We start from the raw sequence: 13,847 nt of genomic DNA, 5'->3' as shown, positions 1-13,847 counted from the left end.
CTCCTGTCACTGCTGTTTAAAAGAAGTAGGAACAGTTGTTGACTGCTGTTTCTTCTCTGTTCTTACTTTGATACTACACTTGTTCATGCTTTACCTACTTGCTTTAAAATGTAAACATTTAAAGGGAGAGTTATGGCAGGTGCTTAAAAACTGATTGTTGATTTCAAGGCTTCTGAGCAGACTGGCATCCCACATATCACACATCATTCACCTTGGAATGCACCATAAATGAGAATAAAAACAGTGGCCATGCAGAAGAGGAAAGTCTGCTGAAGGAAGAAATAGGAGTAGCAGAGAGCTGACTGTAGTACTTTAGGAACACCTATCCAACGTGACACTATGTGAGAAACAACATGTGAAAAGGTTGCAGTCTACCAAGTTCCACCTGCTGCAGTTCCAATTACGACTTCAGAATACAGCAAGGTTTGCATCACCGATGGCAATCAAGGTGATGGTGACAATTATACTTCTACAGGCAACAACACTGGTGAGTAGCTGGTAAGTAAAGGTAAGGTATACCTGTTATTGTTATAACTTTTAAGTAGACTACAGCTAGGTAAGAAAAAAAATAGTTCAGATGGAGGGCAAGGCGATGTGCTGCAGCTGCACGATGTAGGAGCTAGTGGACCCTGCTGTGGTGCATGGTGACCACATCTGCAGTACGTGCTTGAGGCTGGAGGAACTTTGGCTCAGAATTAATGAGCTGGAGTCGCAGGGTCAAACACTGCAAAGCATCAGGGAGGGAGAAAGTTATGTAGATGCTGTGCATCGGGAGGCAGTCACCCCTCTTAGAGCAGGTACTTCTAGGGTCCAGGAGGCAGATAGATGGGTGACTGTCGGGGGAGAGAAAGAGAAAGGGAACAGGCAGACAGAGCAGAGGACCCCGGAGGCTGTTCCCCTCAATAACAGGTATTCCGCTTTGGATGCTGTTGAGGGGGATGACCTACAGGGATCAAACAGCAGTAGCCAGGTCTCTGGCACTGGGCCTGGTCCTGCTGCTCAGAAGGGAAGGGAGGAGAAGAGGAGGGCAATAGTGATAGGATAGTCAGGGAAACAGATAAGAGGTTCTGTGGACGTGAGTGAAAATCCCGAATGGTATGTTGCCTCCCAGGTTCCAGGTTCCAGGTTCCAGGATGTCTCTGATCAGGTCCACAGCACTCTTGTGCAGGAGGGAAAGCAGCCAGAAGTTGTGCTACATGTTGGTACCAACGACAAAGGTAGAAAGAAGGATGAGGTCCTGGAGAGTGAGTTTAGGGAGCTAGGCAGAAGGCTGAAGAACAGGACCTCAAGGGTAGCAATCTCAGGATTTCTGCCAGTGCCACGTGATAGTGAAGGTAAGAATAGGAAGAGATGGCAGATGAATGTGTGGCTGAGGAGTTGGTGCAGGGGGCAAGGTTTTAGGTTTTTGGATCATTGGGATCTCTTCTGGGTAAGGTGGGACCTGTGCAGATTGGATGGGTTACACCTGAACTTGAGGGGGACCAATATCCTTGCAGGCAGGTTTGCTAGTGTGGTTCGGGAGGGTTTAAGCTAGTTTGCAAGGGGGATGGGAACCGGAGGGATAGGTCAGTGGAAGAAGTGCATGGAGTAAAGCCAGATCTTACACGCAGAGAGGCTTTGAGGAAGGAGAAGCAAAGTATAGGGTATAAAAGTAGTAAGGTGGATGGGCTAAAGTGCATTTACTTAAATGCAGGAAGCATCAGGAATAAGGGTGATGAACTAAGAGCTTGGATAAATACATGGAACTATGATATTGTGGCTCTTGCAGAGACTTGGCTGTCACCAGGGCAGGAATGGATACTGAATATTCCTGGATTTCAATGCTTTAAAAGGGATACGGAGGGGAGGAGAAGAGGAAGAGGGGTGGCGTTACTGGTCAGGGATACTATTACAGCTGCAGAAAGGGTGGATAATGTAGCAGGATCCTCTCTAGAGTCAGTATGGGTGGAAGTTAGGAACAAGAAAGGAGCAGTTACTCTACTGGGAGTATTCTATAGGCCCCCTGGTAGCAGCAAGGATACTGAGGAGCAGATTGGGAGGCAGATTTTGGAAAGGAGCAAAAATAACAGGCTTGTTATCATGGGAGACTTCAACTTCCCAAATATTGATTGGCACCTGCTTAGTACCAAAGGTTTAGCCAGGGCAGAGTTTGTTAAGTGTGTCCAGGACAGATTCCTGTCACAGTATGTTGACAGGCCGACTAGATGGAATGATATATTAGATCTAGCATTAGGTAATGAACCGGGTCAGGTGATAGATCTCTCAGTGGGTGAGCATTTGGGGGACAGTGACCACCGCTCTCTAACATTTAGCATTGTCATGGACAAGGATAGGAGCAAAGAGGACAGGAAAATATTTAATTGGGGAAGGGCAAATTAGGAGGCTATAAGGTTAGAACTTGCGAGTGTGAATTGGGATGACATTTTTGAAGGGAAATGTACTATGGAGATGTTGTTGTTGTTCAGGGATCTCTTGCAGGATGTTAGGGATAAATTTGTCCTGGTGAGGCAGAGAAAGAATGGCAGGATGAAGGACCCATGGTTGACAAGAGAGGTGGAACATCTAGTTAGGAGGAAGAAGGCAGCATACATAAGGTTTAGGCAGCAAGGATCAGATAGTTCTTCTGAGGAATATAGGGTAGCAAGGAAGGAACTTAAGAAGGGGTTGAGGAGAGCAAGAAGGGGACATGAAAAGGCCTTGGCGAGTAGGGTTAAGGAAAACCCCAAGGCATTTTTCACTTATGTGAAGAGCAGAAGGGTGATGGGAGTAAAGGTAGGACCGATTAGGGATAAAGGTGGGAAGATGTGCCTGGAAGCTGTGGAAGTGGGTGAGGTCCTCAATGAATACTTCTCTTCAGTATTCACCAAGGAGAGGGGCCTTGATGATGCTGAGGACAGTGTTGGTAAGAGTAATGTTCTAGAGCATGTTGATATCAAGAGAGAGGATGTGTTGGAGCTGTTAGAAAATATTAGGACAGATAAGTCCCCAGGGCCTGACAGAATATTCTCCAGGCTGCTCCGTGAGGCGGGGGAGGAGATTGTTGAGACTTTGGCTAGGACCTTTGACTCCTTGTTGTCCATGGGAATGGTACCGGAGGATTGGAGGGTGGCAAATGTTGTCCCCTTATTCAAAAAAGTTAGTAGGGACAGTCCAGGGAATTATAGACAATGAGCCTTACGTCTGTGGTCGGCAAGTTGTTGGAAAGGGTTCATAGAGATAGGATCTATGGGCATTTAGAGAATCATGGTCTGATCAGGGACAGCCAGTGAGGCTTTGTGAAGGGCAGATCATGTCTCAAAAGCCTGATAGTGTTCTTTGAGGAGGTGACCAGACAGATGGATGAGGGTAGTGCAGTAGATGTGGGCTACATGGATTTTAGTAAGGCATTTGACAAGGTTCCACATGGTAGGCTTCTTCAGTCAGAGCGCATGGGATACAGGGAGGCTTGGCCGTGTGGATTCAGAATTGGCTTGCCTGTAGAAAGCAGAGGGTTGTGGTGGAGGGAGTGCATTCAGATTGGAGGGCTGTGACTAGTGGTGTCCCACAAGGATCGGTTCTGGGTCCTCTGCTTTTCGTGTTTATTATGAATGACTTGGATGAGGGGGTAGAAGGGTGGGTTAGCAAGTTTGCAGACGACACAAAGGTTGGTGGTGTTGTGGATAGTGTAGCGGATTGTCGAAGATTGCAGAGGGACAGAGATAGGATGCAGAGCTGCGCTGAGAAGTGGCAGATGGAGTTCAATCCGGAGAAGTGTGAGGTGGTACACTTTGGAAGGACAAACTCCAGGGCAGAATACAAAGTTAATGCCAAGATTCTTGGTAGTGTGGAGGAGGAGAGGGACCTGGGGGTCTATATGCATAGATCCCTGAAAGTTGACTCACAGGTGGATAGGGTAGTTAAGAAAGCTTATGGGGTGTTTGCTTTCATAAGTCAAGGGTTCAAGTTTAAGAGCCATGAGGTAATGATGCAGCTGTACAAAACTCTGGCTAGACCACACTTAGAGTACTGTGTCCAGTTCTGGTTGCCTCATTATAGGAAGGATGTAGAAGCGTTGGAAAGGGTGCAGAGGAGATTTACCAGGATGCTTCCTGGTTTAGAGAGTATGCATTATGAGGAGAGACTAAGAGAGCTAGGGCTTTACTCTTTGGAGAGAAGGAGGATGAGAGGAGACGTGACAGAGGTATACAAAATATTAAAAGGAATAGATAGAGTAGACAGCCAGTACCTCTTTCCCAGGGCACCAATGCTCAATACAAGAGGGCATGGCTTTAAAGTAATGGGTGGGAAGTTCAAGGGAGATATCAGAAGAAGGTTTTTTACCCAGAGAGTGGTTGGGGCATGGAATGAGCTGCCTGGGGCGGTGGTGGAGGCAAGTACATTGGTGAAATTCAAGAGATTACTAGATAGACATATGGAGGAATTTAAAATAGAGGGATATGTGGGAGGAAGGGGTTAGATAGGTTTTGGCGAAGTTTAAAGGTCAGCACAACATTGTGGGCGGAAGGGCCTGTATTGTGCTGTACTGTTCTATGTTCTTTGTATCTCAGTTCTTCCAGGATGGAGCTGTAGATCTTGGCAATACATAGAACACAGAGCAGTACAGCACAGGAACAGGCCCTTCAGCCCTGGATGTCTTTGCCGACCATGATGTCAAATTAAACCTATCTGCCTGCATACTGTGAGATTCACTGTTGCAGAGAAGTTATAAACACTCTCTATTCAAGGACAGCAAACCACTTTCATTATGTCTTGCCAGAAACCAGTTGATGGAGACAATGGAAATTTGTTGCATTCTGGTTTGCCAGCTGCGCTGGAGCACCTTTGGCAAACCAAAGGATAACTCCTGAATAATAAAGGTTATTCACGAACAACACAGCCAATGACTGGTGTATAACACAAGCAGACCTGCACAGCATGCAAAATTTCAGCATCATGAAAAAGCTGCAGTTGGCCTTGGAGAAAACAACATTAAGTAGTTCCGAGCCAACTAGACCCAGTTGTTCACTCTACAATAGCAGTAAGCATGTGTTACGGACTCAGTGAAAGTCCCTTTAAGATAGAGAGTGTGTGTGTATGTGTGTGTGGGGCGTGCTTACGTCAATAGAAGATAAAGGACGTAATGACGTTGTTGAAGAAGTTAGAAGAAGAGAGAGAGAGAGAGAAGGGAGAGAGACACCAGCCTGCTTGTTTTCTCTATCGATGGATGAGAAACAATAACTGTGTTTGCCACTGAAATCCATGTATGGAAGTTGGGAGTAATCCGGTGGAGTTCACTTTGTTGCTGACCTGTAGAAGGAAACAGGTATTTGTGTGTGGACGACCACGGTTCGGATGCTTTTCGGGGTGAGGAAGTCACTACCGAGTAAACACTGGAGTGTCATTTGGGTTCCATCGTGGAACATTTGGATTTCGTATGTACTCTCTCTAAGTTTTTCTACATCTACATCTTATCTTCAGACAACGGTGGTTGTTGAAGAAGCCCTTGCTCATGTTTCACCTTATGGCTTGCGGAACTGAACTTTAAGAACCATTCAGGAACTGGGAGTTTTGGACTTTGTCACACACACACACACGACGAGTTTAGTTTTGGGGTTAACGTTCGAGGTTTAACATTTTTGAATTCTAACATACTAACATTTTTACTTTTATTTTACGTATTATCATAAGTAGTGATTAATAAAATAGTTTTTAACACTGAATCATGCTCAGTGTGTTTCTTTTGTTGCTGGTTCGTGACAAAATTGGGGGCTCGTCCGGGATAGTTCCCAAGGTTAACGAGTGTCGTCTGGGATTGTACCCCAGATTGACGAGATTTGTTCGAGATTCAATCCAAAGATTTTTGAGGGAGGTCTGATAAATTCTTTTTAATTGGCTTGTGTGTGTGGAAACCAGCAGCAATGGATATTAAGGCATTTTTGGAGTCACCAACCCAAAAGGGATTGGAGGTGGCGAAAAAGGATGATTTGATAAAGATTGCTACAAGGCTAAACCTTACAGAAGTAAAGCAGTCTATGAGAAAGGCAGATATTCAGAGATTGATAGCTGGCCATTATGTGGAAAAGAAGGTGTTTGAGAAGGAAGTGTTAAAACAGTTTCCTGGCAGTGAAATAGCAATTTCTGAGGCACAGGTGCAGCTGGCAAAGATAGAGGCTGAACGAGAACAAACCCAGTTAAAGATAGAGGCCGAACGAGAACAAAAGAAATTAGAGGCCGAACAAGAGGAAAAGAGATTAGAGGCTGAACGAGAGCAAAATAAATTAGAGGCCGAACAAAAGATAACTCAGATGAAGTTAGAGGCTGAACGGGAACGAGAGATAACTCGGATGAAGTTAGAGGCTGAACGGGAACGGGAACTAATTCGGTTAAAGTTTGAGGCAGAGGAGAAGGAAAAACAGAGGCAGCATGAGTTACAAATGAAGCGTAGGAGTTCGGAATCTGATTCTGATGATGGTTTTTCAGCCAGCAGGGAGGTTCGATTAGTCCCTCCGTTTGAAGAAGATCAGGTTGATCAGTATTTCCAACATTTTGAAAAGGTTGCTGTGAGTTCAAACTGGCCAAGGAAAGGATGGGCTCTTATGGTACAGAGTGTGATTAAAGGTAAAGCTCAAAAAGCTTATTCTGCTTTGTCTGTTGAGGATGCAGCTGATTATACCAAGGTAAAACAAGCTATATTGAAGGCCTATGAATTGGTCCCTGAGGCTTATAGACAAAAATTCAGAGACTTGAGGAAATCTGCAGATCAGACTTATATGGAATTTGCCAATGGAAAGAGAATATGTTTTGAACGATGGTGCCTGGCTAAAAATGTAGATGGGGATTACGATAAATTGACAGAATTGATACTGGTGGAAGACTTTAAAAGATGTGTTCCAGCTGAATTAACAACATATTTAAATGAAAAGGCAGTGGAAACTTTACAAGAAACTGCTAGGTTGGCAGATGATTATGCTTTAACCCATAAATCAAAATGGGGACAACCTAAAACTTTTCAAAAGAGTTACAAAGACAATCCAGGTAAACCAGAGATTAAATTGGGAGGTAATCAAAAAGGAAAAGATGAAAAGAAGCCAGGGCTGGAGAAACCTGAGCGTACTTGTTATTACTGTAGGAAACCTGGCCACGTGATATCTAATTGTGCCCTTTTGAAGAAAAAGAAGGAAGCTGGGCCCAATGCTTGCTTTCAGGCAATTAAAAATCAAAAAGGTTTAGGAGATGCTGTTAAAGATCAGTCCTTGCAAGAGGGAAAAGCGGAAAAGTTGGAGGAGGTGAGAAAAGAATTCCGTTCGTATGTATCAGAGGGTTTTGTTTCACTGAATGATGAGTCACCCCAGGTGCCAGTGAAAATTCTTAGAGATACTGGGGCTAGTCAATCTCTCTTGCTGGACAGTGTTTTAAATTTTGGTGAAGAAAGTGACACTGGTGAAGTAAATCTAGTACGAGGCGTTACAGGTGAGACCATGTCTGTCCCTTTTCACAGGGTGATTTTAAAGTCAAAGTTCGTAGAAGGACCAGTCGAGATAGGGATAAGACCTAGTTTGCCAGTGGAAGGAGTTTCTTTGTTATTGGGAAATGACCTTGCAAATGGAGAAAGTGATCCTGTGGTACGGTTAACAACCAAACCAAGGATTGATGAGTCTGAGGATGATTCAGATGTTTACCCATCATGTGCGGTGACTCGAGCTAGAGCTAGAGAATTAGCCAAGACAGACAGTCCGGTGCAGTCTGATGTAGTTCCTTGTGACAGTCCTAAACAGGAAGAAAATTTTGATGCCTTATCTGAGACTTTTCTGTCTTCACTGGAGGATCAACATCCTTACAGTGAGCCTGAATTTAAAGATTTGTCTTTGTCGAGGAAGGATTTTATGGTGGAACAGACAAAGGACCCTGAGTTGACAGAATTGAAAGAAAAAGCACTCTCATGTGAGGAGATTGAAAAGGTGCCAACTGGATACTATGTCAAAAATGGAGTGTTAATGAGGAAATGGAGACCTCCTCATGTTCCTGTTACTGAGGAATGGGAAGTTATTTATCAGGTTGTTGTTCCAAAAGTTTATAGGGATGAGATTTTAAACCTGGCCCATAGTATGCCTTTGGGTGGTCATTTTGGGGTGAATAAAACTGTAGGGAAGATCTTGAAACAATTCTATTGGCCTGGTTTGAGAAAAGATGTGGTGATGTTTTGTCGAACCTGCCACACATGTCAGATGGTAGGTAAACCAAATCAAAAACCCCCTGTGGCTCCTTTGAAACCAATTCCTGCTTTTGGTGAACCCTTTTCGAAGGTGATTGTGGACTGTGTTGGCCCCTTACCAAAGTCTAAGACTGGAAATCAGTATTTGTTAACCATCATGTGTGCCACTTCTAGATTTCCAGAGGCAATACCCCTTAGAAATATTAAGGCCAAGACGGTGTCAAAGGCTCTTGTAAAATTTTTTACCTTGTTTGGTTTGCCAAAAGAAATCCAATCTGATCAAGGTAGTAATTTTATGTCAAAAATTTTTCAACAAATAGTCTATGAGCTGGGAGCAAAGCAGATTGTATCATCTGCATATCACCCAGAATCTCAAGGAGCTCTGGAGAGATTTCATTCTACTCTCAAAAATATGCTGAAGACTTATTGCTTTGAAAACACCAAGGATTGGGACGAAGGTATCCATTTACTTTTGTTTGCCGTTAGAGAATCGATCCAGGAGTCAATAGGATTTAGTCCGTTTGAGCTTGTGTTTGGACATAGGGTGAGAGGACCTTTGGAGTTGTTAAGAGAGCAATGGGTTAATGAGGAAGTTCATTTGAGTCTGTTGGACTATGTCCAAAAATTTAAAACTCGGTTGGAGAGAGTCTGCCAGCTAGCGAGAGAGAATCTGAAAACAAGCCAGATAAGAATGAAGACATATTTTGATAGACGTGCTCGGCCTAGGACATTCGCAGTGGGGCAAAAGGTGTTGGTATTTTTCCCTAGCCAAAATAATCCCCTGCAAGCTCGTTTTTCTGGACCCTATGTTATTGAATCTCGAGTGACTGATCTAACATATATAATCAAAACACCAGATAGACGCAAGAAAACACAACTCTGTCATGTAAACATGCTAAAACCTTATTATGAGAGGGATTCAGTTGTGGCCTTGGTGGATGGTGAAAAGGTTGTTTCTAGAATGCCTGATGTTGATGTTGAGGAAGGCCAATTTAGACCAAATATTGTTCCATCGAAACTGAAAAACCAAAATATCCTGGAGAACCTTGAAACGAAGTTGGACCATTTACAAGTTTCACAAAAACACCAGATGAGAGAATTAATTTTAAAATTTAAAAATCTGTTCCCAGATGTTCCAAACAGAACATCGATAATTACCCATGATGTTGATGTTGGGGATGCAAAACCAATCAAACAACACCCATATCGAATGAATGTGGAAAAAAGTAAACTTGTTGATCAGGAAATAAAATACATGTTGGAAAATGATATTATTAGACATTCTAGTTCAAATTGGAGTTCGCCCTGTGTTATTGTACCTAAACCTGATGGAACTGTTAGATTTTGCACAGATTACAGGAAAGTGAATGCTGTAACAAAGTCAGATGCTTACCCTATTCCTAGGGTGGATGATTGCATAGACAGAGTGGGAAAGGCAAAATTTCTTACAAAGATTGACCTATTAAAAGGGTACTGGTGTGTTCCATTAACAGATAGAGGAAGGGAAATTTCAGCCTTCGTAACCCCTTCTGGATTGTATGAATACAATGTTTTGCCATTTGGAATGAAAAATGCTCCGGCAACATTTCAAAGAATGATTAATTCAGTGATTCATGGGTTAAAACATACAGATGCCTACATTGACGACTTAGTGACTGGGAATGATACATAGGAGGATCACATCTCTGCGATAGAAAGGTTGTTTGAAAGACTTTCCAAGGCTAACCTTACAGTTAACTTGGCTAAAAGTGAATTTGGCCATGCCACTGTGACGTATCTTGGTTATGTTGTAGGTCAAGGCAAGCAAGCTCCTGTTCAGGCAAAAGTTCAAGCAATATCTGAGTTCCCTATTCCCACAGGTACGAGGACTGTTAGAAGATTTTTGGGAATGGTTGGATATTATCGAAAATTTTGTAAAAATTTTGCTGATATTGCTCTTCCCCTAACTAATCTTCAGAAGAAGGGAGTAAAGTTTGTTTGGACAGATTCTTGTCAAGAAGCATTTGAGAAGCTGAAAGCCATTTTATGCTACCATCCTGTGCTCAGAACACCTGACTTTGAAAAGCCATTTTCATTAGCAGTAGATGCCAGTGATGAAGCTGCAGGAGCTGTGTTGTTGCAGAAGGGTGACCTTGATGATATTGACCATCCTGTAGCTTACTTTTCAAAGAAATTTAATGAGCATCAAAAGAATTATTCCACCATAGAGAAAGAATTACTGTCGCTTGTTTTAGCCTTGCAACATTTCAGTGTATATGTTTGCACCGCTCAGAAACCATTGACTGTGTATACAGATCATAACCCATTGGTGTTTCTGAGCCGAGTCAAAAACAAGAACAGAAGGCTGTTAAACTGGAGTTTAATTTTGCAAGAGTTTGATCTCATGATAACTCACATTAAAGGCAAAGATAATGTGATTGCTGATTGTCTTTTCCGATGTTAAATGGGAAACATATATCTGTACTAATCTGATAGTCTGTAGTTGTGTAGCGTGATAATTATTAACATTATTAACTATGCGCGGTTAAAATTTTCTTGGAAAAATTTTTTTTTTAGGTGGGAGGTGTTACGGACTCAGTGAAAGTCCCTTTAAGATAGAGAGTGTGTGTGTATGTGTGTGTGGGGCGTGCTTACGTCAATAGAAGATAAAGGACGTAATGACGTTGTTGAAGAAGTTAGAAGAAGAGAGAGAGAGAGAGAAGGGAGAGAGACACCAGCCTGCTTGTTTTCTCTATCGATGGATGAGAAACAATAACTGTGTTTGCCACTGAAATCCATGTATGGAAGTTGGGAGTAATCCGGTGGAGTTCACTTTGTTGCTGACCTGTAGAAGGAAACAGGTATTTGTGTGTGGACGACCACGGTTCGGATGCTTTTCGGGGTGAGGAAGTCACTACCGAGTAAACACTGGAGTGTCATTTGGGTTCCATCGTGGAACATTTGGATTTCGTATGTACTCTCTCTAAGTTTTTCTACATCTACATCTTATCTTCAGACAACGGTGGTTGTTGAAGAAGCCCTTGCTCATGTTTCACCTTATGGCTTGCGGAACTGAACTTTAAGAACCATTCAGGAACTGGGAGTTTTGGACTTTGTCACACACACACACACGACGAGTTTAGTTTTGGGGTTAACGTTCGAGGTTTAACATTTTTGAATTCTAACATACTAACATTTTTACTTTTATTTTACGTATTATCATAAGTAGTGATTAATAAAATAGTTTTTAACACTGAATCATGCTCAGTGTGTTTCTTTTGTTGCTGGTTTGTGACACATGGCAGCAGCTTGAGCTGGCTGGCTGACAAGGAGTGGAGGGTGGAATCACATATGTCCTCCTCCTGATAAATAACAGCAGATTGGAGCATCGGGGAGCCAGTGACAATCCCTTGTTGGAAGACAGATTGCTGGACTGCTGCTCTTTGTATATTGTTAACTGCTCTGTTCTGGCAGCAGTCTAAGGTTTCACAGTGGCACACTAACATAAGGCAGCTGCTACCTGTGCTGTGATGGAAACAGTAAGATCATTTAGATGGTGTGTCAATGAAGGGTGCACTTAGATGCTGAAAAGAAGGGACTTCAAGCGTTATGAGAAGTCTAGGTTCAGGATTCCTCTGTGCTTGCTGACAAGGAATGGAGGCTTTCTGGAAGAAAGCAGCAGAAATTTCACTGTGCTTGCTCATCAGGATTCTTCTTCTGCTTGTCCCATCAAAGTCAGGATTTGAGTCATTTGGGACATAACTCGTCTGCCACCATGTCCTTCAGCGCTCTGGTGCTAGTGCCATCCAGGTTTCCTGACCTGGCTGCAGACCATGCCTACTACCTCTAGCTATCCTATAAAATGCATGCAATGACAGTATTAAAGGTGTTGGCTGTGACTGTGAAATTGTATGACCATGTATCCTCATCATCTGTGTCCACTTTCTCCACTGCCTGCTAGGTTGCAGTCCTTAGGTACTCACAATAAAAGGCAAAGGGGGACAGTCATGTTGGAGGAATTGGTGGGGGTGGAGGCGGTGGGTGGGAAACGGGTAAATTAATGGTACATTTGACACCATTTGTAGTAATGCCCCACTCAACTTACCGACAAATTGATGGGAAACATTCTTGAAGTCCCTTTTTCTTGACCAAAGGCCCTTCGAGGCAATACATGATAATGTCCATAACCTAGAGCAGTAAATAAGGTTGCCATTACTTCACTAATAAAAGTAAACACTTCAAATATTATTGGCTTTTTTCTGTGAATCTTTTAACTCTCATCACATGGTCTCTCAGTCATCTGCAAGGCTCAAATTAGAAATGCTTGATGGTTGCAGCCTCAAAAACAATCAAGAACTTCCACACATCCAGTTCAACTGATGAATATTTACTACTTGACTCAGTACCTAACCTTCCATATAATGTTCAATGTCATCAGCATACCGTATGCACACCTTACACCCCCTCTATCCCCCAGTAACCACCAAGAAGCAGAAGAGGAGAAATATTTTTGGAACATCATTCAATTTAGATATACTATCACCTTCAAAAATACGTCCCATCAAATTTTCAAGCTTCTCCACTTACCTCTACTAGAAGATCCACAACATCTGTGGGCATTTTTTCAATTAGTATCTCAATCACACGGAGTATTTCACCTTTTGCACGAGCCAAAGTGCTGGTGTGTACATTTGGCTGGGACTGAGTATTGGCTGCCAAAGCTGTGTGCCTGTGAACCTACAGAGGAATCAGATCAAAAATGCACCACTGATTTACTTTAATGGGTTTGGTCATGAAAAGAACCATAGAACCATAGAACAATACGGCACAATACAGGCCCTTTGGCCCACCATGTTGTGCCGCCCTTCAAACCACACCTATGACTATCTAACCCCTTCCTCCCACATATCCCTCTAATTTAAATTCCTCCATATGCTTATCTAACAATCTCTTGAATTTGTCCAATGTATCAGCCTCCACCACCACCCCAGGCAGCACATTCCATGCACCAACCACTCTCTGGGTGAAAAACCTCCCTCTGACATCACCCTTGAACTTCCCACCCGATACCTTAAAGCCATGTCCTCTTGTTTTGAGCATTGGCGCCCTGGGAAAGAGGCGCTGGCTGTTCACTCTATCTATTCCTCTCAATATCTTGTATACCTCTATCATGTCTCCCCTCATCCTCCTTCTCTCCAATGAGAACAGCCCTAGCTCCTTTAATCTTTCCCCATAATCCATACTCTCCAATCCAGGCAGCATCCTGGTAAATCTCCTCTGCACCCTTTCCAACGCCTCCACATCCTTCCTATAATGAGGCAACCAGAAATGGACACAGTACTCCAAGTGTGGCCTAACCAGAGTTTTGTAAAGCTGCATCATCACTTCACAGCTCTTAAACTCGATCCTCCAACTTATGAAAGCTAACATCCCATAAGCTTTCTTAACTACCCTATCCACCTGCGAGGCAACTTTCAGTGATCTGTGGATATGAACCCCCAGATCCCTCTGCTCCTCTACACTGTCCAGAATCCTGCCATTTACCTTGTACTCCACCTTGGAGTTTGTCCTTCCAAAGTGTACCACCTCACACTTCACTGGATTGAACTCCATCTGCCACTTGTCAGCCCAGCTCTGCCTCCTATCAATATCCCTCTGCAAGCTTCTACAGCCCTCC

The 13,847-nt window shown here is 43.2% G+C and overlaps 1 protein-coding gene across 4 annotated transcripts in view; it reads right to left on the bottom strand.

The window, feature by feature from the left end:
* LOC127567567 (WD repeat-containing protein 7) overlaps nt 1-13,847 on the bottom strand; it is a 499,658-nt gene that overhangs the window by 107,090 nt on the left and 378,721 nt on the right. For all 4 annotated transcript variants that reach the window (XM_052010610.1, XM_052010607.1, XM_052010608.1 and 1 more), the window contains 2 exons: nt 12,758-12,907; nt 12,276-12,358 (listed from right to left, as the gene is read on the bottom strand). In XM_052010610.1, coding sequence (XP_051866570.1) covers nt 12,276-12,358; nt 12,758-12,907 — 233 coding nt within the window. The remainder of the gene's footprint in view (nt 1-12,275; nt 12,359-12,757; nt 12,908-13,847) is intronic.

This window comes from Pristis pectinata, chromosome 2 (genome assembly GCF_009764475.1).
Source record: "Pristis pectinata isolate sPriPec2 chromosome 2, sPriPec2.1.pri, whole genome shotgun sequence".
Taxonomy (NCBI): domain Eukaryota; kingdom Metazoa; phylum Chordata; class Chondrichthyes; order Rhinopristiformes; family Pristidae; genus Pristis; species Pristis pectinata.
The sequence above is the reverse complement of the archived record's forward strand: the minus strand, read 5'-3'. Positions and strand labels throughout refer to the sequence as shown.